A 24443-nucleotide genomic window follows, 5' to 3' on the forward strand; every position below is an offset into this window, starting at 1 on the left:
GGCAGGAGCAGGGACTGAGCAACAGGAGCTCACCCCGTCAAGGGGATTCGAACCGCCAACCTTCTGATCGGCAAGCCCTAGGCCAGGGGTCAGCAATCTTTCAGCTGTGGGCCGGTCCACTGTCCCTCAGACCTTGTGGGGGGCCGGACTATATTTTGAAAAAAAAATATGAACGAATTCTTATGCCCCACAAATAACCCAGAGATGCATTTTAAATAAAAGGACACATTCTACTCATGTAAAAACATGCTGATTCTCGGACCGTCCGTGGGCCGGATTGAGAAGGCGATTGGGCCGCATTCGGCCCACAGGCCTTAGGTTGCCTACCCCTGCGGATTAGACACAGCAGTTTAGGCCATATTAAATTTGCTGTCTTTAAAAAGACAAACTTCTCTCCCACTTTTACACACCAGTAATTTTGTTTTTTCCTAAAGAAAAAGGCAATATTACTTTGAGATATTCTGAGAAGTATGCACACAAAAGACGGAGCAAAACAGCTGTGTAAAACTCTGTAGCGATACAGAAAACTCAGATGTGAATATAAGCTACTGCACTTAACTGCAGGATTCAATTTCTTGATTTCACCAGCAACATAAGAGCAGTGACATTGTGCTATCATATACGGGGCAGCTTGTGCTTCCATGCATTAGCTACTGTTTAGTGCTGGTTTATGGGGACGCGGGTGGCGCTGTGGTCTAAACCACTGAGCCTCTTGGGCTTGCCAATTGGAAGGCCGGCAGTTTGAATCCATGTGATCGGGTGAGCTCCCATTGCTCAGGCTCCCTCGGCCTGAAAAGCGAGTAGAGCGCAGTATCCCATAGTCGCCTTTGACTGGATTTAACCATCCAGGGGTCCTTTACCTTTTTACTTTTACCTTGCTTGCCTTTTAGTGCTGGTGAGTCACATAAGCAAATTGGCCAAGCCAGTTGTACAGAATTCTTAACGTCATTTGGCTTCCCAACAGATTAATTCTGGACAGGTGTTTCTCTGCTCTTAAGGCATAGAAGTTGTTATAACCTGACAGAATTAAATTTGTTACTTTAACATGCTTTTTTTAATAAAAAAAACAAAACACAGCACTGCTTTTATAACTCTTGTATTAGTTGACCATCCAAGCTCTCTTAAAGAGATCTTATTATCTGCAGTTGTCTAGGCAATGAACCACAAAGTAACCACAAAAAGTTTAGGGAAAAAACCCCAACATATTTATTTAAAACATCAGATACTTTAAAAAATAAAACCAGACTCTTTAAAACATGATTATTATTATTTTGTTCTTGCAGCAGCTCTCATGACCTATAAAGGTTTCCAATTATTAGTCTACAATAAAAAATATTACACATCTAACTGGTTCATCATCAGTTTTCGACTGTACTCATAGGCAAGGAACAATGCACCATTGGCTGGGAAAGCTCGAATCATAGTAGGTTTCAGTCCTGAATACAAGGCAAAGATACCTGTCAATAAGAGTTAAAGTGTTAACAAAAGCTGTTTCTTGGAACCAGTCTCCCTCCTGTTTCTTAAAAGCTTAGGTGCAACTATAGCATTTTAAAAAATGTGGAATAATGGCATTATTTATATTTAGAATAGTATAAACTACCCATGACCCCGAGATTAAGAGCCTCATGCTCTACTGCCTTAGCTATACCAGAGGGCTTACATACTGCTATTCAGAGTAAATCCATTGAAATTAATGGACCCATGTTAGTCGTAGCCATTAATTTCACTGGGTCTACTCTGAGTAAAAGTTAGTTGCATGCAACCCATACTGCTTAATACCAAAATGGAATTCATTTTATGATGATGATTGCCTTAGCACAGGCATAGGCAAACTCGGCCCTCCAAATGTTTTGGGACTACAACTCCCATCATCCCTAGCTAACAGGACCGGTGGTCAGGAATGATGGGAGCTGTAGTCCCAAAACATTTGGAGGGCTGAGTTTCCCTATGCCTGCCTTAGCAGGAATTAGAGGCAGAGATAATAAAATAGTAGAGAGTAGAGAATATATAAATAAATAAAAACAAATCAGAAGACATTTAGTTCTAGGTATAGTCCACAATTTGTGTCAGTATAGATTCCTTGATATTCCCTGTCCCATAGCCCTAGTTATGGTTTCATTTTCTAACCTTCTTTCCGGAGCACACTTGTGAACGTTACCATGAAGCCTGCCTGTTTTCCAGCCATGGAAAGAACCTGAATTCTAGATTTGATGCAGTCGATGGGATATACCGCAATCCAGAGACACATGCCACCAAAACCGCCGCTGATCATCAGTGCCACAGGACCTACAAAACAAAGCAGAGGTGGCCTAAGACGTCTCGGCATCTGAAGCAAAACATCCATCCATTTCCCTCACTCTAGTAGTGTAAAAACTAATTGTACACACACACACACACACACACGGACTGGGAAAAGACATGCACAAACACTACAAGATGCATTAAATCTCCAAGGGAAGGTTAGCAGGCAGATATAGATTGGACAGATGGGGAGTTGATTTTAATCGTATGATACCTGTCTTTCCATTCCTACTTCATTGTCCTTTTGGCCTCCCTTGGGATGTGCTCTCAGCTGAGCCTCTGTGTGTGCCGCTAGCCAGCTGTTGAGATGAGTGGTGTCTGCTGTATTTCAGGGAATGAGGACAACACTTGCCTCTCTCAAATGCTCTTGCTTTGGGGCAGGTGAGACCAAATTCATAACTGAGGAGGATGTGGTGGTGTCAAAGAGCAGGTGTAGGATTCATCTCTACAACCACAATATGTGTAGGATGTGCATCCTCTTAACACCCCATCACTACCGTGTTTCTCATATTATAAGACATGTCTTATATTTATTTTTTCCTCAAAAAAACACACTATGGCTTATTTTCAAGGGATGTCTTATTTTTTTCCTCCTCCTCCTGCCGCGGCCAGCATTGCTGCTGCGCCTATCACTGTGTCTTATTTTGGGGGGATGGCTTATATTCCTTGAATGCTTAAAAATCCTGCTATGGCTTATTTTATGGGTATGTCTTAAAATATGAGAAACAGGGTAGTGCTGCATGTAAAAATATATTCCAGTAATCCAGTTTCCTAAGAAATCGTCCAATTGCCGATCAGTGAATTTTGAAAGAACATGGCTGGCTGCAGAACCAAGTCGATGCACTTCATTAATATTTGTTTATGGAAGGATTGCAAGAGTTTCATTCCCAACATTAGAAACACTGTAAAAAAAACAAACTATGGAAGGTTGCTCTATCAGAACTAGTTAGACTCATTTAAACACCCTTAACAAGTCAAACAACATACCTAATTCCTCTTTTGGCCTTCCAAATGCAAAAAACGTTCGGCTCAGTTCATAGCCTCCAAAGAACAAAAAATAGCCTGGGATTTCACGCAGCAAAGTGCTGGACCAGCCACGGTAGAATCCAATGGGACCGTCCTTTTTCAGAACACCTTTCACTACTGACCAAACTGTACTAAGAAAGGAATAAGACTGTCAGGAACAGTTACGTAAACGGAAACTCTGTGAAAAGTTTTTTTGAAAGAGTGGTGCCTTTTGCTCAAGGCCTTGTATACACAAGCACAAGGCTGGCAGAAGCACAATTGGGAACGTCAAGCTCCTGTCCTAGAAGGTGCTGAGATAACGAAATAATCACAGAAAATTAAATCGGAGGCTTCCGTTCCTCAAGAATCAAGTCCAGCTTTATCTGTGGTTTTGTACGATTTAGACATGCAAATGTCCAATCACTGGTTATCTCAGATGAAAATTTTCGTCTCGAGTTGCCAAAGGATCACAGTCTGAGCTCTAGATACATCTCTAGATACATCTGAGGCCAAGCTCTACAGCAGGGTTTCCCAAACATGAGTCTCCAGCTGTTTTTAGACTACAACACCCATCATCCTGCTAGCTAGGGATGATGGGAGTTGCAGTCTCAAAACAGCTGGAGAAACACGTTTGGGACACACTGCTCTACAGGCATAAGTGAATCACAGCCTCCTGTTGAAGGGAGAAACTTGCCATAATTAGGATAGAAACATGGAGATCCCTGAATAAACACCCCACCCCACACCTTTTGGCAGGCATAGCCTTGCTACCAGCTCCATCTTTATGAAATCACCATCTCTTGCGGTTTGGCAGGGACAGACAGACAGACACACAACTGCCCAAGCTTATCACAGGGCCTTTTGCTGCTTCTGGACTGGGATGTGGCCCATGCAGGCCAGGCAGCAACTATATATATACCATATCACACACATCCCTGGCCGACATGTAGTGATAAAATACGGTAGTTCCATTCCCATACAGGAGATTTTTGAGCCCTTGCCTTTGCAGAAGCCAAACAGCCAGGGGGGAATTCCTTATCTTCTCTCCCTATTGCCAGCCATCGTTTTGCTTTTATTAAAGCACGATTTAATGTTTTTCCTTCCAACGTTCTTTTGCATAGATTTTCCAAGGGTCAAGCCTTGGTTTTGTGTCCGTGCGATAACCGTTCGATTGAATCCCTCCACCATATAGTGTTTACTTGCCCTCTATATAGTGCTGCTCAGAGAAATCTCTTGAGTCCACTAGCCCAAAAACTGGTCGGGTATCCGGCAGAGGCACACCTTGCCTTCTTATTGCAAGACACAGACCTGGTTGTCACCTTGCAAGTGGAAATTTTTTAAACTTCTGTTCTGTCTTATAAAGAGACGTAATGGTCTCCTGGACGAAAACTGAAACTCTTTTATTATATCCTATCCCTGATTTTGTATATTTTCCTAATATTTTATTTCTATCCATATTTTATTTTATTAATCGTACCTCAATTACGAGTGCCTTGGTTGCTTCTGTATTTTTATGAGCTTAAAGCTGAAATAAACTGATTCTGATTCTCAGGGGGGAATTCCGGGCTTTAATTCTCTGCCATGCCTTTGCCTGCAATTCAGCTACAGCAAAGATGCCTCATCCCTAAGACTGAGTGGGCAGCAATTCAAACTCTGTTTCAGGCAGCAATCATGGCAGCCTTTTATCCGAAGGATGATGCTTCCCAACAAGGGCGGCAGTAATCTCTAGCCCATGGACCTTGTTACAGGTCCCAATTTGGCTTGGATGTCTGTTTCCTCAAACCACACCCAACACCGTAGGTGGAGCTGGGTGTGGAGCAGGCGAGGTCATTGCTTTCAAGGAAACATTGGAGCTGAAACTGAGCTCCCAATTATCCTTTTGCAAGCTGGGCTCAACTGGGACAAGCTGCTCTCCATCTACATACTGAAGCTGAGCAGAGTGGAGGAGATGCAGGGCTTCTTCCAACCGTCAAAGTCGGCCCTTGGGTGGTGGGGGAGATAAGTTCGCCACCCGCTTGATTTAAACCCTCCCTTTACCACTGCTATTAAAACACTTCTGTGTTTTACAACACCCCTTTAGACTATCCGGCTCAGCCAGGACTGCTCTGTGTGTGTTTATTGTAGCAATGTTATGCCCTCACATATACAGTATTTGCAAAAGAACCCAGGAGGAAAAAAGGCTCCTACTTTGAGGAAAAAGTGCTACTGCAACGGATGCAAGACCTGAGATGAATTGGGCCAAAGCATATGCAAGGCTGGATATTAAGAGGGGAAAGAACCAACAAGAGTCTTTGAGGCAGGCCCAACGGAAGTAGCAGCTTGCAACAACATCTCTACAAGCAGTACAAAGGATTAACTGTCAGAACAGGTGTAGCCCATAGCTGCCAAGTCCGGGTCGTAAAGATCCGGGATCGGCAGCGCGCGCATGATCGGAAGTTGCGTGACGCAACTTCCGGTGGCGCTTCGCCCTTCTATGGGCATCAGAAAATGGCGGTGCCAGCGCCAGAAGTCGCTTCCGCGCATGACTGGAAACACGTAAAAGCGACTTCCGGCGTCGCCATTTTCTGATGCCCATAGAAGGGCGAAGCGCCACCGGAAGTCGCGTCACGCAACTTTCGGTCATGCGCGGAAGCAACTTCCGGCGCCGGCGGTGCCATTTTCTGGTGCCCATAGAAGGGCAAAGCGGCACCAGAAAAATGGCCGCCGGGAAGAAGCAAATTTAAGGGAGAATGCCGGGATATATCACCAAACGGGAGACCGCCGGGAAACAGTAAGAAAAAAGGGGTTTTCCAGGCGGATACGGGATACTTGGCAGCTATGGTGTAGCCTGCTGGCTAAGAAACAGAACTACAAAACAGTATGTCTCTGGTTTAATCTAGCCTCTCCAGCGAACCTGCTAGGCAAGTAGCCACACATATCTTGAACCTACCCATCTGCAACATGAGAGGGATGAGAATACTGACATAGTTGTAAGGGCAACGCATGTGAAAGAATCTGAATGCTCAAAAGGAGTGTGCGGAAATGTTAAGTATTACTATTAATGGCTTTGGGGCATGTGCACTTAATAGATTTTGTTGCGTACAGCACAAAGCATTGTTCTGGACAGGAGCTTCTAAACCAGGGGGCGGCAAAGTTGTGGCTTGGGCCAGTTCACAGTCCTGCAGACGCCGCGGTGGGCCAGAGTGCGCGTGCAAGCACTATTTCCGGCACGGAGGAGGCGCATGCAGCTTCCCATTGGCTGAAGGAGCTTCCTGCAGCCAATGGGAAGCCGGCCAGCATTGCGGAAGGCAGTCCCCGCTCTGTTCCAGGCCGGTTTAGCGTGGTGCACGGGAGCAGACCAAGCGGGCAGCTGGGGGTCCATGGGCCAGTATCACTTATGGCCTATGGGCCTTAGGTTACCGACCCCTATTCTAAACAACACTTACTTCTGTCCGTGCACGATCTTCCCAGATAACTGCATTTCGTACATGGTCTGCAGGCGACACTTCACAAGTTCTGTGGGGCAGAGGACCAAGGTGGCAAAGGCAGAAGCAAAGGAGCCAGCAGCAGCATTGTGAAGGTCACTGCAAGAAAGACAAATTGTATTTGGCACATGGGAGTCAGAAGCCTTGACTTGCATCACAACGGTGGCCGTGCAGAGTTCCAGTTCTCCCTGCAGAGGAGCACCTTATAACAACAGAGTGGTCCCACACACAGAAGCAGGGGACACTGGTAGTACAAGGATCAGGGCATCTGGCTTCCAATGCAGAATCAGTGTAAGAAGAGATGTTACTGAATCAAGTACAGTGGTACCTCGCTAGACGAATGCCTCACAAGACGAGAACCTCGCAAAACGAAAGCGTTTTGCGACTTCAATGGAGACTCGCAAGACGAAGTTTCCTATGGTGCGCTTCGCAAGACGATTCTTTTTCGTCCCATAGGGTGCCTCGCAAGACAAAATCCCCCCCCCTCTTGTGAGGCACCCTATGGGAAACCGCACTTCAATGCATTCCTATGGAAGCCGCTTCGCAAAACGAATTTTTCGCTATACGAAGCTACTCGCAGGATTAAATTAAATTTGTCTAGTGAGGCACCACTGTAGTCCAGCCCAGCTGTCAGGCAGGATATGGTATAACTGAAGTTGATGCCTTTCCTATCAAACTCCTCTAGCAAACTTCTAAGGAATTTCCCAGCCACAAGAAGCAACTTATTCCATAAAGCTACAATGGGGCGAGTCCAACCAAGACTCAAAACAGATTCACTAAAATTAATGGACCAAAATTAGTCATTTCCATTAGTTTCAGTGGGTCCATTCTGACAAACATTGGATACAACCCAATTATCTTAAAATTTCATTTACATCCTCTCTCCCTTAATCTTCCTTTCTCTGTTAAACATGTTTGAGAATAGAATCACATACAGCTAATATATTTCTTCACATGCTGTATGTTGATGTTGCTTTCGTTTTTCCATAAATGTTCTGCTATATAAAATATTAACATGTTATATGACTCCCGCCCCCTTTCCCTTATGCATTGTATGTTTTTCTCCAAGTTGCTTGGAGACCTTCAGGTGTCAAGCAGCTAGTAAGTTTAAAAATAAAAAATACAATAAAATAATCAAGCCATGCATTGTGCAGCTCGTAAAAGGACTGTGCTCCTAGCCCTGCCTGTTTGGATACTTATTTTTAGCATCTCCTAGTGACAAGAATGGTATGAGGGAAGAGGGAAGTCAGTCACCAACCTCAACTCTGCTTTCCTGTCTAGTCCAACGATTCTCCTCACAATGTTTTGGCAAAAGCCGTAACACATGAAGAGCACCGCGTTTTCGGCAATGTTAGCAACCAGAGCCGGGGTGGTGCCCTTGTAGAAGCCTCGAAACCCCACTTGCTTGTAAGTCTTCACAAAACAGTCCACAAGCCCTTGGTACATGGCAGGGAATGTCTGCATTTTCACCTTGGCGGTATCGAATGGCTGGCCAGTAATCACGCAGGCAGTGCCTCCTACACACAAAAAACCAACAATCGTTTGCAAACGTGAGAAGTCTCTCTGCGACAGCACAAATTTAATCTCTTCACTCACCAATGCCCCTTATTAAAATATGGATTAAGGTTTTAAATAACTTTCCTTAAGTAATATATTGTTTCAGCTATATTTCGTAAACCATACTGGAATCTTAACAGAGGAAGGGCAGTTTTTTTATAAAAAAAATGAAACAAAGCAAATAAAGCAAAATGCAATAAGTTTCTGAGAGAGCTAAAATTATGATTGAGAAAAAGGGATGTGGCATGCTTAAAAGTAGCAACTGCTAGAATGAATAGGCACTGCACTACTTAATTCCACAGAATACTACCAATTAATTTCCTTTCAGTACAAATGCACGTGCTGCAAAACTGTAATATCAAGAGCCAGAATGACTTGAGTCCAACAGTGCAGTGGTACCTCGGTTCTCGAATGAAATCCGTTCCGGAAGCCTTTTCGGCTTCTGGAACATTTGAAAACTGAGGCACGGCTTACTATGGGTTGCAAGATCTTCTTGCACTCAGTGGAAGCCGCATCACACATTCAGGTTCCGAAAAACATTCGGAAATGGAAGCATTTATTTCTGGGTTGTCGCCCATTGAGAACTGAAACGTACAACGGAGGCATTTGGGAACCAAGGTTCCATTGTAGTTAAATAGCCACATCCTCTCTGAACTACTGTACTTTAGCATTGTCAGGGGGTGGGGGAGAGGGATGGGATAGCCTCACTATGAGGCCCTGAGCCCCTTTGGCAGAACAATGGGGCACGTGTAAGAAATGTAATATAATAAAAACCTGATACTATATGATGTTTCTTCTGAACAGTGTTTGCAAAAAGAGTGGGCAGCAATAGCCTGACTTTTCTCATCCCCCCTCCCAGTGTGCAGTGCAAACACATTGGTGCAAAATGCCTAGAGACCTATATTGTGGAGGCACTGTCTCCCTAAGGCCAAAGGCCTGAAGTGGCTGAATTTGGAGGAAAATAGTGCTGGCTTCACTCCTGGCCCATGAAACCAGGCTCCCCCAATTGCTGCCAATTATTGGTCAAAGTATTCTTAGACAACATCAGCAGGTTTGATATTTACGCTAACTTTCAAAGAAAAATTAGACAGCTGTTCTTTTGAAATAATGCTATTACCTTTAAAAAAACTGATTTATTTTATCCTCACCACAGCACTGTGAAGGGGGTTAGGCTGACAGTAACTCAACATCACCTAATAAGCTCCATGACTTAGTGAGGATTTGAACCTGGGTCTTGCAGCTCCTAGTCTGGCACTCAACTGGGTTCCTGTTTGGAGATGCCTGCAATTACAGTGGGCAGGCAGTGGGAGAAACTTTTATATAAAATAAAACACTTTTATATAAAATAAAACACAGCCTGATGAAATAAAAAAACAGTAAGATGCTATTTGCACAGTAGTACTCTTGGAATATTTGACTGCAGACTAATAGCAGGACTGGTGTACTAACCCTGTATTGGTTCAATAACGTGAAACACAGAAAACAACTTTATCTTGTCTCTGGTTGCCTTTATTGCTCAACTTTTATTTGTGACGTATTTTGAAATGTTTGTGAAAGCTAACACTAAATGAATTCAGAGCCACAGCTGGAAAATTATTAAGACAGACACGTTTACAGTTTTACCTTTCAGCAATAGCCAAGATTTCACTGAAGGAAAGCAACACAACAGAAGCTGGTAATGCATGGTGGAGTCAACAAGTTATCTCCTTCAGCACTTTTAAGGACCTGCATTTCTGTCACCCGGAGAAGGGCTATCAGTTTCTAAAGGATCTTGCGAAAATAGGATTTCTTCAGACTTACCTACAGCCCCTGCTGTGAGGTCAATGGCAGCTTGGATGACGGGGTTCGTTTTCATGTTTCCCAGTGGTTTTGTGGTGGCTCTAAATCATCAGGTTTGCTGCAGCCCACAGGGAGATGTGATGGGTACCCCTAAAAGGGTGGAAAGAAGAAAATGATTGTGCCTGCACATTGAAACAATTATAGCGAACAACATTGAACAAAAGGATTAACAAACATAAAACAAGACTTGAATATGATATAGTTTTAGCTTTTAGACTTACAGTTATGAGAAAAATAAAGTACACCCTTTTTGAATTCTGTAGTTTTACACATCAGGACATAATAACAATAAACCTGTTCCTTAGCAGGTCTTAAAATTAGGTAAACACAACCTCAGGTGAAAAACAACACATGACATATTACACTGTGGGCCAATATTCCTCCATAACAGGAGGCAGGGGGACAACAACACCTTGCTGAGGGTTAAGAATCTTACCAATAACAGCAACCCACCAGTGTCACACATACACACTCAAAACCTTATCCAGTTGTCATCCCCATATGTCTAGGCCTGTCATGAGTGTGTGTACGTACCATAATTATACAGTCATACCTCATGTTGTGTCCGCTTTAGGTTGCGTCTTTTCAGCTTGCGAACGCAGCAAACCTGGAAGTGTTTACTTCCGGGTTTCGCCGCACGCACATGCGCAGAAGCGTTCTGCGCGCTTCGCGTATGCACAGAAGCACTCTATTGCGCTATTGTGCGTGCGCAGAAGCGCCACTCTGGTTGCGGACTTTTCGGGGTGCGAACAGCACCCTGGAACAGATCGTGTCCGCGACCAGAGGTACCACTGTACAAATTATAATATGCATGGATATGATAGTTTAAAAATACATTGAGATTCAGGGACCAGGAGAAGGCTGTGAGAATGTACGATCCCTTTATTAAATAAACAATCTAGTAGATGAGGACCAGTACAGACAAAAAAGCACACTATAAAAGGGAAGCTTTAGCACACACTAAACTGTGCTGCAGTAACTTTATCCTATAATACCATGTGTTTCCCCCAATCCTTCTAATTCCTAATGCAACCTACTTAAACACAAGTACTAGGTAGTCATGCTGGGTCTGCAAGAATTGCCAGAATCAAAGGATTCAGACAAAGCCATATTAAAAGCAAAAGTGCAATGGGGAACATTTTCATGTATCAACTGTTCTCAACCCTTACCAAAGTGAGCCTGCAAAACAAAAGAATAAAACTTGAACATCCTTTCCAGTAACGCCACAGCGGAGAACAGTTTATATATATATATATATATATATATATATATATATATATATATATATATACTGTACTGTATATATATGGGGTCACGAAGAGTCGGACACGACTAAATGACTAAACAACAACAACATACTGTACATAAAAGATGGTTGTACAATCCTTAAGCATTCAATATTTTTAAAAAACTTTATCCCCATCAACACCATCAGTCCAGAGCCAGGACTGGAGTGCCCAATGTCTGGATGAAAAGGGGAAGTTCATGTAGTGAATTAACCACTTTGGTTAATCAATTAGTTATTGTTTTTTATTATTAACAAATAAACCACTTATACTGTCACACAAAAATTGATTTCTAGCCTCTCTCCCAGGTTCAGAAATTGCTGCCATTCCAACAGAAAAACAACTCAGCAATCTCTTTAGAGAATGGGAATCTTACTAATCTCTTTTTTTTTTTTTTTTTTTAAAAAATTTTTAATTACCCCCACCCCCACCCTGAGTCCTACCCCCACCCCTATCCCTAATCCTTCACAACCTAACTTAGACTTATCTATACTATACTTGTTTCCGGTCACACACGTTGATACACGGTAAGTACTTAATTTTTGTATCTACTAAATTCACAAAACAAAACAAAAAAGATTATGGTTATTACAATGTCAATAACATTCATATAACTAATTTGCTATCTTTTTGATTCTAGAGTCCTGTTACATCAGAGAGGAGAGACGATTTATCTATATAAGTGCTCAGATAAACGGTAAGTGACTCCCATTTCCCTACGTTGTCCTCCAGGTTTGTTTCTTTCAATATTTCGTGTTTTCTTGCCAAGTTATAATATAAAATTAATTTTTCTAACCATTCCTCCTTTCTTGGGATTTCTTTTGACTTCCATGCTCTTGCGACTAGTAGTCTTGCTGAAGCAGTCGCATAGCTCACTACACATCTATCTTTAGGTTTTATCTTACTAATCTCAATGAACTACCAAAACCAAAAGGATATGGAATCTATCTATGGGTGGATTTGAGCTAGTGAAAAGCACTTCTTGCCCATGTAAGTAAGAAAGAAGACACACCCAATTTTCAGTGATCTCCTGTATTTATCACTCTCATGCCCAACTTTCCATAGGCATCTGGTTGGACATAGAAATCATTAAAAATGATTGCCGAGTGCTTGCGGATATATATTTAATATCATTTTTTAACATTATAATTGTTTAGCATTACCTGGCATTGTCAGGTGGTCAAACTGAAATCCCTTGGTTTTCCTAAAGCACTTTATGTGCATCTTCATCAAATGCAGACTTACCAAGCTAACTGCTGTCCAGCCTCCAAAATAACAGCAGGTGTGAATTCCTCACACCCAAAACCACATTTTTAAGACCCGTCACCGGAGAAATTTGCAGAAAATTAAGTTGCATCCCCTAAAATGAGACGCCTGCTGCTGCTGCTGCCAAAGCAAGGGCACCACGCAAGTTTTGTGGCCTTGCAAGGCGGAGAGGTGCAAGGGCTCGGGGGCTTCCCAGGCGCCGAGGCGGGATTACGCACGGGCGGAAAATGCGCGCCCGGCCTGGGCGCACGCTCCAAGCAGCTGCTCTCCAAGGGGCGCCCGGCTCGGCCGGTTCGTGCGCCACGTGGGCGCCTGTTGCTGAAGGACGCCAACCTCGCCGCCTTACCTCCAGCAGCTGCGCCTCGCCACCGACTCGCCCGCATCGCCTGCACCGGACCCCTCGGGTTGCCCTCCGCGGCTCCTTTATAAACCAGCCGGCTTTGGAGACGCGCGCCCGGCGCCTCCCGCTTGGCGAAAAGAGGAGGAGGAGGAGGAGCTCCTCCTCTTGCTGCGCGGCCTGGGAAGCGGAACCCGAAGCCCGCCCCGCCAGGGGACGAAGCTGGCCGGCGGCTCCACACTCACCCAGGAGGCGGGAACTAAGGCTGGGAAAGAGGCCTTCGAGTCTGCGCTCCAAGCGGTGGACTCCCATAACCTCTCCACTGAGGGGAACTGGAGGCAGATAGATAGATAGATAGATAGATAGATAGATAGATAGATAGATAGATAGATAGATAGATAGATAGATAGATAGATAGATAGATAGATAGATAGAATTTAATTTTCTGTTTTACAATTTAAAGTACTCATTTTTACATCCTTAAGATACCAATGACTTCCCTTCTTCACTTTCCATAACTCATTTTACATATCATAAATCGCTGCATATTTTACAAAAGCTATACCATTCAGTACTCCATTATTACATCCATCAATACTTATTTACACTGTTGAATTTATCTTAATGCTGCCAGCGTTTTCAGCTATACACTGTTATTTCCCATATATTCAATAAACGTTTTCCAATCTTCTCTAAACGTATGTCGTTCTTTTCTTGTTCTATATATTAAGTCTGTGAGCTGCGCGTATTGTGTCAATTTGAGTTGCTATTCTTCTTAGTTCGTACCTGTGGGGAGATCGCAACAAAGAACACAGCGGGAGACAGAATGTGGATCCGGAAGGTCGCCCAGAATGAAAGCAGGCACCCCCTTTTATTGTAAAGTTTCAGAACTGTCAATGATTAACTAGAGGTGCATCCTTCATCCAATGACAAGTGGTCAACTCCAAAAGAGGTGGTGTCCTTGCATAGGTCACATCCTGCCAACACCCCAAAACTCCGCCATAGAGGAAGTGCCTGGTCCTCACATACTTCTCAGACCTCGCCCTGTCACATGCCTACTCCTTAAACATCCCCCTCCTCTCAATCTTGTGACTCTTGGGGTTTTTCCACCACTCTGCCATTTTCCCATTGTCTTCCTCCTAACCTGGGTCTGACCCTTCAGGCTTGGACCAGCCTCCCCTGTTCTAACCTACTCTAACCGGTTCCATCAGGATCCTCCCAACTCTGGCCAGCCCAGTAGTGACCTGCTGCCCTCTAATGTCCCCCTGACCCAACTTGTGGATGCGTGTTTGTGCATACTGACGTACAGGAAGGTTTGCCAGCACTGTACGTTGTGTTTGATAGCTGAGGGTTTTGATAGCTAGCTTTTATCTGATGCGGTTTGCCAGCATCAATCTAAAATCACTGCTACATCTCACCTTTTCTTTTCTTAAAATGTGAAGAGTGTATGAGCAGGGCAGAAATACTCTTAAACCTGAATGGGAACAACTCTTGTGCACAGACAGTTGCTTTACGGGTGCAACCTGTCAAAAGTAACCAGTGCATTGCAACATTGTAAACTTTGTTATATGAATAACTTATATAAATAACTTTATACAACCTTTGTATATACCTTCGTAGCAAAAATACAAACAAACACTGTAACTAATAGTGCAAAAGAAAGTGTTCAGTCTCTCAAAGCGAGGGCTCCAAAACGTATGGTTTCTTTTCAAACTGCAACAATGTAACTTCACCCTCAACGGAGGGAAAATGTCTCCTACAAACACTGAGCTAAGTAACTTGCATTCCCTAGCAAAGGGAAGGTGCTTGCCTTGAAACTTTGGTCAGAGTCCATAGTGTCCATTACCGGAAGCGTGCATAGCTGTGGTCTATTGGCCTCACAGAATTTGCAGCGAGGCAGGAAAATACTGCAAGTAAATGGTTTTTTGGTGTAAGGTCCATGTTATGTGCTCTCAGTGAAATGACAGCTTATGCGGACAGCGATTTAACCATTCCCCAGGTCACTTGGTGATGTTGAAGCGGAACTCGATTGCGGTCTCTCAGTGGTGAGTCCCGGATCCAGAGCACTGCGAAGTCTGGCAGTGGATTCAGCATCTGCAGTCCTTGGCACCAAGCCATCTTTCCACAGACCGAGCTGGAAGCCAAATTAAATTTCCTGCTGGAGAAAGCACACTTGCGCAGCCACGCCCCCATGTCAAAAAAGGGGCGGGTCCTACCCAAGACAGATTAGGCAAAAGCGTATAGCTGACCATTGGCTGAGGATAACTTGTCCTTTGGCCAGAATGGTCATCTACAGGTGTGGACAAATGATTTGAAATAAATTTGAAATAATATTTAAGAATAATTAAGTAATTAAATGATTTTAATTTAATCTAATCTAATTTAATAATACTTTAACCATCACCATACAATCCTATAGGTATTCCTCCTTTTTTATTTTTGTTTGAAAGCTGACATGTGTGGAACTGCAATAATTGTAATATCCTGCTTAAAGGTAAGCAAGCGTGGATCTGCAAAGACGCTTGCAATGACATGGAGAGACTGACCATACTCTCTCATTCTTTAGAAGAAGAATAACATTAACTAAATCTAGATCTATCAAAACTTTACATCAAGAGATATCAATCTCTATGGGTAGCTAAACATTATTAATACATCACTGGAGATCTCTGAAGAAGAAAATAAACAAAGGGTAATGATTTGCACTGAACCCTTTAAAAAGAACAATAAAAGTTAGCATGGAGAGAAAATATGTAACCAAATGTGGATTGATTTAAAGCAAGGTTTGCCTCTCCAAACCTGCAAATGAGACACAAACCTAAAAAATCAGCTGCCAATTAAGAGGTAATTTAATTTTGATGATTCACTCCTGGATTTTAAAAGGAGTGAGCATATTTATAAGCCAAATCTAGCCAAATATAACCATTTTGCATTCTGTTTGAGGTTATCAAGGGATTTTTGATTTATTCTTACAAGGAGGTTCAAAAAATCACAAAAAGGTCCAAGAATCTAACATTTAAGAGAAAAATAAAACTCTAATGCTGTACTATTGGGAAAGGAATCTCCAGAAATTATCCAAAGGATAAACTGAAACAGAAATATCCTGCCTTCATGAGATAAAAATACTTTAAATCAAGAGACAATGACTCCTGTAAGTAAGGAATATTATTAATCAAACAAGCTTGTTCCTGGAACTTCCTTCAGAGAAAAAATCACAGTTAATTGGTGGTTGCTTGAGCATGTGCAGAGGACAAATCTGTGAAAGGAAAACAATGAGCCAACGCTCACACACAGAGAAGTAGGATTTAAACACCTCTCCAGATATTCACCCAGCTCACCCAGTGCTAAAAGAAAGAATTAAATTTTGGAGGGGAAAAACATTAATTTATCAAATACAGTATTCTTCTGAAAATGAATTTTAGCCAGAGTCTGAAAAGGAAAAATTCTATGAAGAGTAATCAGAAATAAATTTCTTACACAAAGATAGAAATCAGATTTAACTAGACTACATAGAGAAGAGGTAAGACTCCCATGCTCACACCTATAAATGGGAAATAAAGTACACAGCAAAAATCAGCTACCAATTCTACAATTGAAGACTCATTTTAATGCAAGCAGTGAAATCCTCTGGAGTTGGGCTACTGGCAATGAATTGGGTGGTTCTTGAAAACAAATGTAAACAATGAGTTTTCCAGCATTCCCCATTCTTTAACCAAATCTAAAACTATTAATACATAAATGGGTATAGGGCAACCATGCATTTGAAAATGAAGGGAAAGAATTTATAATAAAAACAACAACTAAAACCTGTGGAAGTCTGCATCACTTTCAAATCAGAGAGTTGAAAGAATCAGACAACTAATTGAGGTGTCTGACTGCAAAAAGGTGTTGCCTGAGCTTGCACCCCAGCTCCATTGAGAGCGTGGAGAGAAACAGGCAGCAGAAGCATTACAGCAGCTGCAAGGAAGATGACACACAACAGCTTAGGCAAGGAAAGGAGGCTACTAGGATTTACTGTGCGCCTCCATTTCCTGTACTACGGTAGTTATCAAAGGGCTGTTACCACAAACCATTCAATCACAAAAACCAGCACATTAAATGGACTCTGAAAATTACTGTGGGGGGATAACCAAATGAAACTGATAACCATGTTAACCCCAGAGCAAGCATTGCCCCAGTCATGCAAGTGGAAGATGAATCTCTATAGCCATGAGGAACAGTTCCCAAAAATATACTGAACTCCGGCTCAGAGAACTGACCTACAGTGTATAAACACATTATTAAATCTGCTTTGTCAGTGGTTGAACAGGATGCAAGAAACCCATGTCCATAAAAATGTAAGCCACTCATGACAGTGTGTCCACATCCACCACCTCTCTACGTCTTCGCATGCCACCTGAGCAGCGACCGCAGGAGGAGGAGGGAGGCCAGCACTTGTCCCTGCAAGTTGCAAGTTGCAAGTTGTTGAGGTGGCGGAGGATTCTGCTGCTCCCGCCAAGATGGCGAAAGGCACGAGGAGCAGCAGCAGGAGAAGCAGCAGGAGCCGTGCGAGACCCACAGCAGTGGCAATAGCAAAAAACAAACCCATCAGGGACACAAGGAGGATGAAAAGAAAGCCATCAAAAAACCTTCCAGCTCCACCATCCCCGCTACACTGCCCTCCGTGACCAAGCCATCCAGAGGGTGGCAAATGGTGGCAGCAGGAGAGAGAATGGTAGAGCAAAAAGAGGAGGAGAAAGAAGCAAAAACAAAGCAGCAGCAAAAGCAGCCCTGCCTCTAATTCCTCCCCAGCTAGCATTCCCTTCAGCTGTCCCTTTAAGAAACCCATTCTGAAAGCCTTCCTCCCAGCCTTTTCATGGGGCAAGGAAGAGGCGACAGACAGGTTGTGAGCTTGCAAAGACAATGACGGAGCCATCGCCTTTGAAGCTGACGGGAGGTCAGGAAACTCCCCCGAGAGCTGAAATTCAGATTGAGGTGGCGCCTTGTCATACTTCCCTTGAACCCCCAACATTTCAATTGCATCTCGACACTTCTTCCAGATTGCGATTAACGCAACGGGTGCACGTGGCGGGGAAAGCAGTTGCTTTCCTATTTTGTCCCAGACACGTAAGTCCAGAGACCCTTTTTCACTATACCACGGACATTGTATCCAAATTTCCTGAACTAATTGTTCCAATTCCTGCAAAGTTGCAGTTTCTGTCTGACTAAAATTTTTCAAAACCTGATTCAACTCCTCTGCATGCTTAATTGGAGTTGACATCGAAAACCCCATACTCACGAGAAGCACGAATGCTGAGAGCTCAAAGACTATTCCAGTCTCGTATGAGAAGGGATGATTGCCAGATCGTTATCACGTCGGGGTCACCAGATGTGGGGAGATCGCAACAAAGAACACAGCGGGAGACAGAATGTGGATCCGGAAGGTCGCCCAGAATGAAAGCAGGCACCCCCTTTTATTGTAAAGTTTCAGAACTGTCAATGATTAACTAGAGGTGCATCCTTCATCCAATGACAAGTGGTCAACTCCAAAAGAGGTGGTGTCCTTGCATAGGTCACATCCTGCCAACACCCCAAAACTCCGCCATAGAGGAAGTGCCTGGTCCTCACATACTTCTCAGACCTCGCCCTGTCACATGCCTACTCCTTAAACATCCCCCTCCTCTCAATCTTGTGACTCTTGGGGTTTTTCCACCACTCTGCCATTTTCCCATTGTCTTCCTCCTAACCTGGGTCTGACCCTTCAGGCTTGGACCAGCCTCCCCTGTTCTAACCTACTCTAACCGGTTCCATCAGGATCCTCCCAACTCTGGCCAGCCCAGTAGTGACCTGCTGCCCTCTAATGTCCCCCTGACCCAACTTGTGGATGCGTGTTTGTGCATACTGACGTACAGGAAGGTTTGCCAGCACTGTACGTTGTGTTTGATAGCTGAGGGTTTTGATAGCTAGCTTTTATCTGATGCGGTTTGCCAGCATCAATCTAAAATCACTGCTACAGTACCTTGCTCGTTTTCCATTTGGGGGCTAACAAAACACAGGCCGCAGTAGTGGCATACATAAATAAGCTTTTTTGACACATGGAAATTTCATTCCGAATTATCCCCAACAGAAAGAACAATTCTTTTTTCCAATTCATTACGCATAATTTCATAATGCGTTTTTGTTCTTTCAATCCGTCAAAGGGTCTCGGCTTTCAAAATCTGCCGCCCTGGAATAAAAGTGTGCCCGTAAGAGTCGCTTCCTGCACAGCCCTCCTTTTCATTTTGCTATTACTCTATTTTAATTCTCATCAGAGTTTCACCGCATCTTGCATACAAATACAAAATAAGTGGCATACATAAAGAAGGCAGTGTGTGTCCTTTCTAATTGTTCTTACACTGCCTTTGTTACAACTACTGTACTTCTATTGTACTAGAAGTATGTTGTGCAGGTCTTTAACTCTGTGCTTAAAAATAAACATTTTCCCTTCACTATTTATTGCTGTGTTTTATAGCAAGTGCATCACAAGTACAACACCTCGTGAAATGTATCTGGACCATTTTCAAAGGGGTTGAAACAGTCACCACACCATGCCTTTTAAAATTAAGTTGCCCTCTTGTGACCAAACTGGAGAGATGAGGAAATGTTAAAAGAACCTGAACTGGAACAGAAACAGAATGCATAACAGTTTGACTTTCTAATTGTAGCATGCGAGGGGAAGGTAAATGACCCCTGGACAGTTAAGTCCAGTCAAAGGCGACTATGGGGTTGCAGTGTTCATATTGCTTTCAGGCCAAGGGAACTGACGTTTGTCCACAGACAGCTTTCTGGGTCATGGCTAAACCGCTTCTGGTGCACGGAGGACTGTGATGGAATCCAGAGCGCACGGAAACACCGTTTACCTTCCCGTCGCAGCAGTATCTAACTACTTGCACTAGTATTTGAACCCACCCTTGAAACCTTAGATATTTAACAGAACACTGAAGCTGCTTCTGTTTGTGAAGATCTTCACAGGGAATTTCATGGTTTCAGAGTGCCAATCTAGTCTATACAGTTCATAACCATGATTCAACAAGACTAGGCTTTTGTCCTTCAGGAGAAACGTTAAAATACATTTGATCTGACTTTTAAATGGTCTTTTATTGCTTTCCATAAAATAGAATGATGAAAACGGTAAACAAAAAAACCCCACCACCCTCAAGGAATAGGACAAGAGTAGTCACAGCATTAGTCCTAAAACATCCATGCATGTACTGGTTACCTCTATCTATACTGCTAAACTTTTATATGACTATGCCCACAGTGCACCAGTCAGATTTGGTTGGTGTTTAGGACAGTTCCCCTATGCTGCCACTATAAGAAACATTATTATTTGTATCCCTGGCAACTCTTTTAAAAGGAAAGCTACCCATAGAAAAACTTGGCCAGTTGTTACCATGCTTTCTTGAAGCATCCTAGCTTTATAATCCCTCCACACCTGTGCTTACATTTTGTGCTTTACCGAATTTTAGCCAGGCTTCTTCGTTCCCTGACCCTCATTCCCACAACTATGCTTGTCAACTCTACAAAGTAGACCTTTATTACTTTTCCTCCTCATATCTGGTTATGTTTGTGTAGCTTCCAGGTGTCAAAAATCGCCTTCGGTTGGGGGTATTTCTTTTGGTTTGATGCAAACGGGAAGAACCAGTGACAGGCAGAAAGAAGGGGTGTTGCATTTTTCACCATTATCAGGATATGCAAATAATCCTTCCCTACCTGCCTCAAAGAACCGTCATGAACCTTTTTGTGCAGGTTTTCTTTTCTTTCTTTTGTCCTTGTGCATATGGTGACCAGGTTTGATGTATAAAATATTGATAAGCACAAAGGAGAGGGAAGAACAGGTAGAAAAGGAATATACCAATGTGGAGGGGGGGGTAGAATAAAGCCATACCATTAGCAAATACAAGCTCATACAGTGAGGTTTCCAAGAAAAGAAAAAAGTGTTTTTGTTTTGTTTTTTACATTGAAATAACTGTACAGACTTTGTGAAATTTGCCAGAATATTTTTTTAAGTAAAAACAAACAAAAAGCCACAAGCAAGGACTCTGTAGGACAGAGGTTGAACAGATAATTTGGGGTGGGGTGAAAAGAGTGAAAAGACTTTTACTGTCAAGTAGCAGCTATACGCCGGCTCCCTCGGCCAATAATGCGAGATGAGCGCGCAACCCCAGAGTCGGTCACGACTGGACCTAATGGTCAGGGGTCCCTTTACCTTTTAGCATCTATTGGAGAGCATGATGAATGGTGCATTACACAGAAGGACAAAGAAAGGGTGATTTAATCCCAAGTTCTGGAAATTTGGATGGGTGGGAAATGAGAAGAGGCGCAAGGCAAAAGAACACTTGTTTGGTCACGTTTAAAAAATTGCCTTTAGTAATGAGCCATCTATTTTAAGTTTTATGTACTACGGCCTACCTGCCTGGATCTTTTTTTTTCTTTAAAAATGTTCACCTATCCAGATTCTTTCTAAGTTTATGACTTGGCGGTGGTTGCTGTTAGGAGACAGAGTTCCCTCCAAGCAATGAGGATGCCATCTTATTCTCCAAGGAGAGAATAGTTAATGGCTTCCCAGTAGAAAAGCTGCCAATTCATCAAATAAAACAGAACCTTTTTATTATCCCCCCCCCCACACAAAAAAAGCTATATTTGCCCAGTTTGGAGACAAGCCAAAGAGAGAAGTTCTTTGGGCCAAGACTAGGAGACATAATCTTCTCAGGTTGCTTTGATTCCTGGAAAATGGGTCTTCAAAAAACACAATCACAGACATCCCCCAGCAGTCTCTGAAGTGATGCTGGAAGCATTTTAACAGTCACTCTTCCAAAGTTTAATTGTTTTGTCGTTTTCTAGAGCTGCTGAGGCAATGATGTTCTCCGTTGGATGGCAAGCTGTAGAGATCACAACATCTGTATGCCCTTGCAGCTTCTGTACAATCTCTTTTGTTTGTAGGTTCCAAATGTAAACCAGGTTGTCCTCTGAACCAGACACGATCCACTTTCCACCAGTAACGGAGAAGTTGGCAAAGATGCAATACTTCTCGGTCTTATGGCCTGTGTAGGTCTTTAGGCACTTCCCTTTGCTGTAGTCCCAAAGCTTAAGAGTGTTGTCCAACGTCGCAGCTAGAATATATTTGCCATTGGGAGAGAACTTCACAAAAGACACAGGGGGGTTGTCATCATCGATCAGTGTTTTCAAACACTGTCCTGATGCTGTATCCCAGATTCGGCAGAGGCCATCATAGCTGCTGGACACTATCAGGGAGCCATCACGGTTAAAATGCACCGCTGAAACTGGGTCAGAATGGGCTGGCAGGGTTTTTAGGCACTTCCCGGTTTTGACTTCCCATATCCTCACACTCTCATCAAACGACCCTGAGACAATGAGGTTGGACTGTGGGTTGAAATTGCAGCAGAAGGCATAGTTGCTGTGCCCCTGCAGGGTTTTCAAGCATTTCCCTGAGCTCACATCCCAAATTTTGAGAGTTTTGTCATCTGAGGCAGATACAAGGAGGCTTGAATCAGATGACCAAGCGACATCAGAGATTTCCAGCTTGTGGCCAGGTATGGTTTTCTCAAATTTGCCGTCATAGGCGCCCCAGATTTTTATAAGCGTATCAGCCGAAGAACTAGCCAGCCACTCTCCATTGGGACTGAATTTCACGGATGAGACAGCTTTTGTGTGTCCTGCCAGCGTGAACTTCAGGGCATAGTTTGGTTTTGCAGGGGCAGGCTTGCCCTGATTGGTTGAAGAGGAGGGTGTTGGTTGTGTTTTGGCTGATTCTGAATCCGGCTTCTTCTCTTCCGTTGCCACCATGGCTGTGAAAACTAGCAAGCCAGGACCTGGGCACTTCGCAGGATGGAAGTGCAATTCAAAGGAGCGTGTGTATCTCCAAGAGGGCCGGGGCAACTTCAGAGCTTCAAATTCTCCACTCAGTTATTAAGCTTGGGGACCAGTCACTGCCTCCCAGCCTGACCTACGTCACAAGTTTGCTGTGCAGATAGAATAGGGAGGTGGGCGGAAAGAACCACGCACACCACTTCGAGCTCCCTTAAAAGCGCCGCTTTCTCCGCCACCGCCACCGCCACCGCCTTCACCTTAGCGCTCGCCGTGCAGCAGCAGCAGCTCTCGCTTGAGGAAGAGGGGATACACAGCGCCTCGCGCAGGCGCACTGAACGGACCCGTCTGGGGGAAAAGCGACGCACACTCACGGCACCCGCGCTGGCTGCAGCTCGAGGAAAAGCGACGGTAGCAGCGGCAGCTTCTTCTGTGTTTATACTAAAGCATACCTTTAAAGCACATTCGAAACACAGCTTCCCTCCCCACCTCGAATTCTGGGCACTGTAGTTTGTTAAGGGTTACTGCAAATTGTAATTCTGTGAGGGCTAAACTACAGTGCCCAGAATTCTTTGGTGGTGGAGAATGTGCTTTGCATGTGCTTTAAATATATAGTGTGTAGGAAGCAGTTGTGTGACTTCTGTCCCTTGAAATGTCAGGGGGCTTGCCCCGTGGGTTATAATTGCAAAGTTCTGGAGAATCTAGATGAGATCCAGAATTTTCACTGCAGTGGAGTCCCTTAGGATTTTCCCAAACTTGTGCCACAGCTTTTCCATACTGGTGCAAACCAATTCTATGCTTGCTCACCTGGAGTTCCCACCCATTTTAATGGAACTTTCTCTCAGTCCCAGCCTTATTCTGCTGACTTGTCATGGCTTGGCAAATGCGCCCATTGGAAGCACGAGCATGTTTTCTTAGAAGTATGTTCAACGAACTCTCCTTAGTGAACAGTATAAATAGGAAAAGAAGGAAATAAACAAGTGAATGGCAAGTCAGTATGGAGAGAAAGGAAAGAGGAGGACGGGGAAGGAGAAAGAGATGCATGAAGCATGAAATAAAAACCTCTGACAGTAAGAGTGGTTCGACAGTGGAACGGTTTTTAAGCAGAGGTTGGTTGCCCATCTGTCATGGAGATTCCTGCATGGCAGGGGGTTGAGCTAGATGACCCTCGAGGTCCCTTCCAGCTCTACAACCCTCTGATTCTATGACCTGCAACGAGAAACTGGGTCAACTTACCTAAATGTATGCCCGTAGCCGCCAGGGGGAAGCGTGCTGAATCCATAAAGCATCCTATTTACAAAATGCCCATAAGGACGGGAGGAAGAAATAGACAAATACGGATTTATAGGACGCTTGGCTCTAGGTCTTCTTTAGGGCATGACCAAATGATTTGCACGTTGGTTCCCTGTGATCCCAACTCCCTGAAGTCTTGCACTGTATGCCCACTTTTGCCCATTGTTCTTCGGGGAAAACAAAAACAAACAAACAAAAACCCGAAAAAACACTGCACAAAACTCCCCTCGGGCGGCGGAGCCAGCGGGG

The 24443-nt window shown here is 43.7% G+C and overlaps 2 protein-coding genes across 5 annotated transcripts; both read right to left on the bottom strand.

The window, feature by feature from the left end:
* Positions 1 to 1068: 1068 nt before the first annotated feature.
* On the bottom strand, positions 1069 to 24430 carry SLC25A15 (solute carrier family 25 member 15). 4 transcript variants are annotated; one of them, XM_060272386.1, is made up of 8 exons: positions 24138 to 24430; positions 10128 to 10256; positions 9476 to 9608; positions 8029 to 8287; positions 6732 to 6869; positions 3289 to 3458; positions 2128 to 2286; positions 1070 to 1457 (listed from the first exon to the last, which is right to left on the bottom strand). In XM_060272386.1, the coding sequence occupies exons 4-8, from the start codon at positions 8232 to 8234 to the stop codon at positions 1336 to 1338; spliced, it is 795 nt and encodes a 264-aa protein (XP_060128369.1). In that variant the 5' UTR covers positions 8235 to 8287; positions 9476 to 9608; positions 10128 to 10256; positions 24138 to 24430; the 3' UTR covers positions 1070 to 1335. The 4 variants fall into 4 exon arrangements, with proteins under 4 accessions (XP_060128368.1, XP_060128369.1, XP_034966106.2 ...); XM_060272385.1 differs by lacking the exons at positions 9476 to 9608; positions 24138 to 24430 and adding an exon at positions 13065 to 13287 and having other exon boundaries at positions 1069 to 1436; XM_035110215.2 differs by lacking the exon at positions 9476 to 9608.
* LOC118082548 (WD repeat-containing protein 5-like) lies at positions 13565 to 24131 on the bottom strand. The gene is made up of 2 exons (XM_060272383.1): positions 19054 to 24131; positions 13565 to 13841 (listed from the first exon to the last, which is right to left on the bottom strand). The coding sequence occupies exon 1, from the start codon at positions 22878 to 22880 to the stop codon at positions 21873 to 21875; it is 1008 nt and encodes a 335-aa protein (XP_060128366.1). The 5' UTR covers positions 22881 to 24131; the 3' UTR covers positions 13565 to 13841; positions 19054 to 21872.
* Positions 24431 to 24443: the final 13 nt, after the last annotated feature.

This window comes from Zootoca vivipara, chromosome 3 (genome assembly GCF_963506605.1).
Source record: "Zootoca vivipara chromosome 3, rZooViv1.1, whole genome shotgun sequence".
NCBI lineage: Eukaryota > Metazoa > Chordata > Lepidosauria > Squamata > Lacertidae > Zootoca > Zootoca vivipara.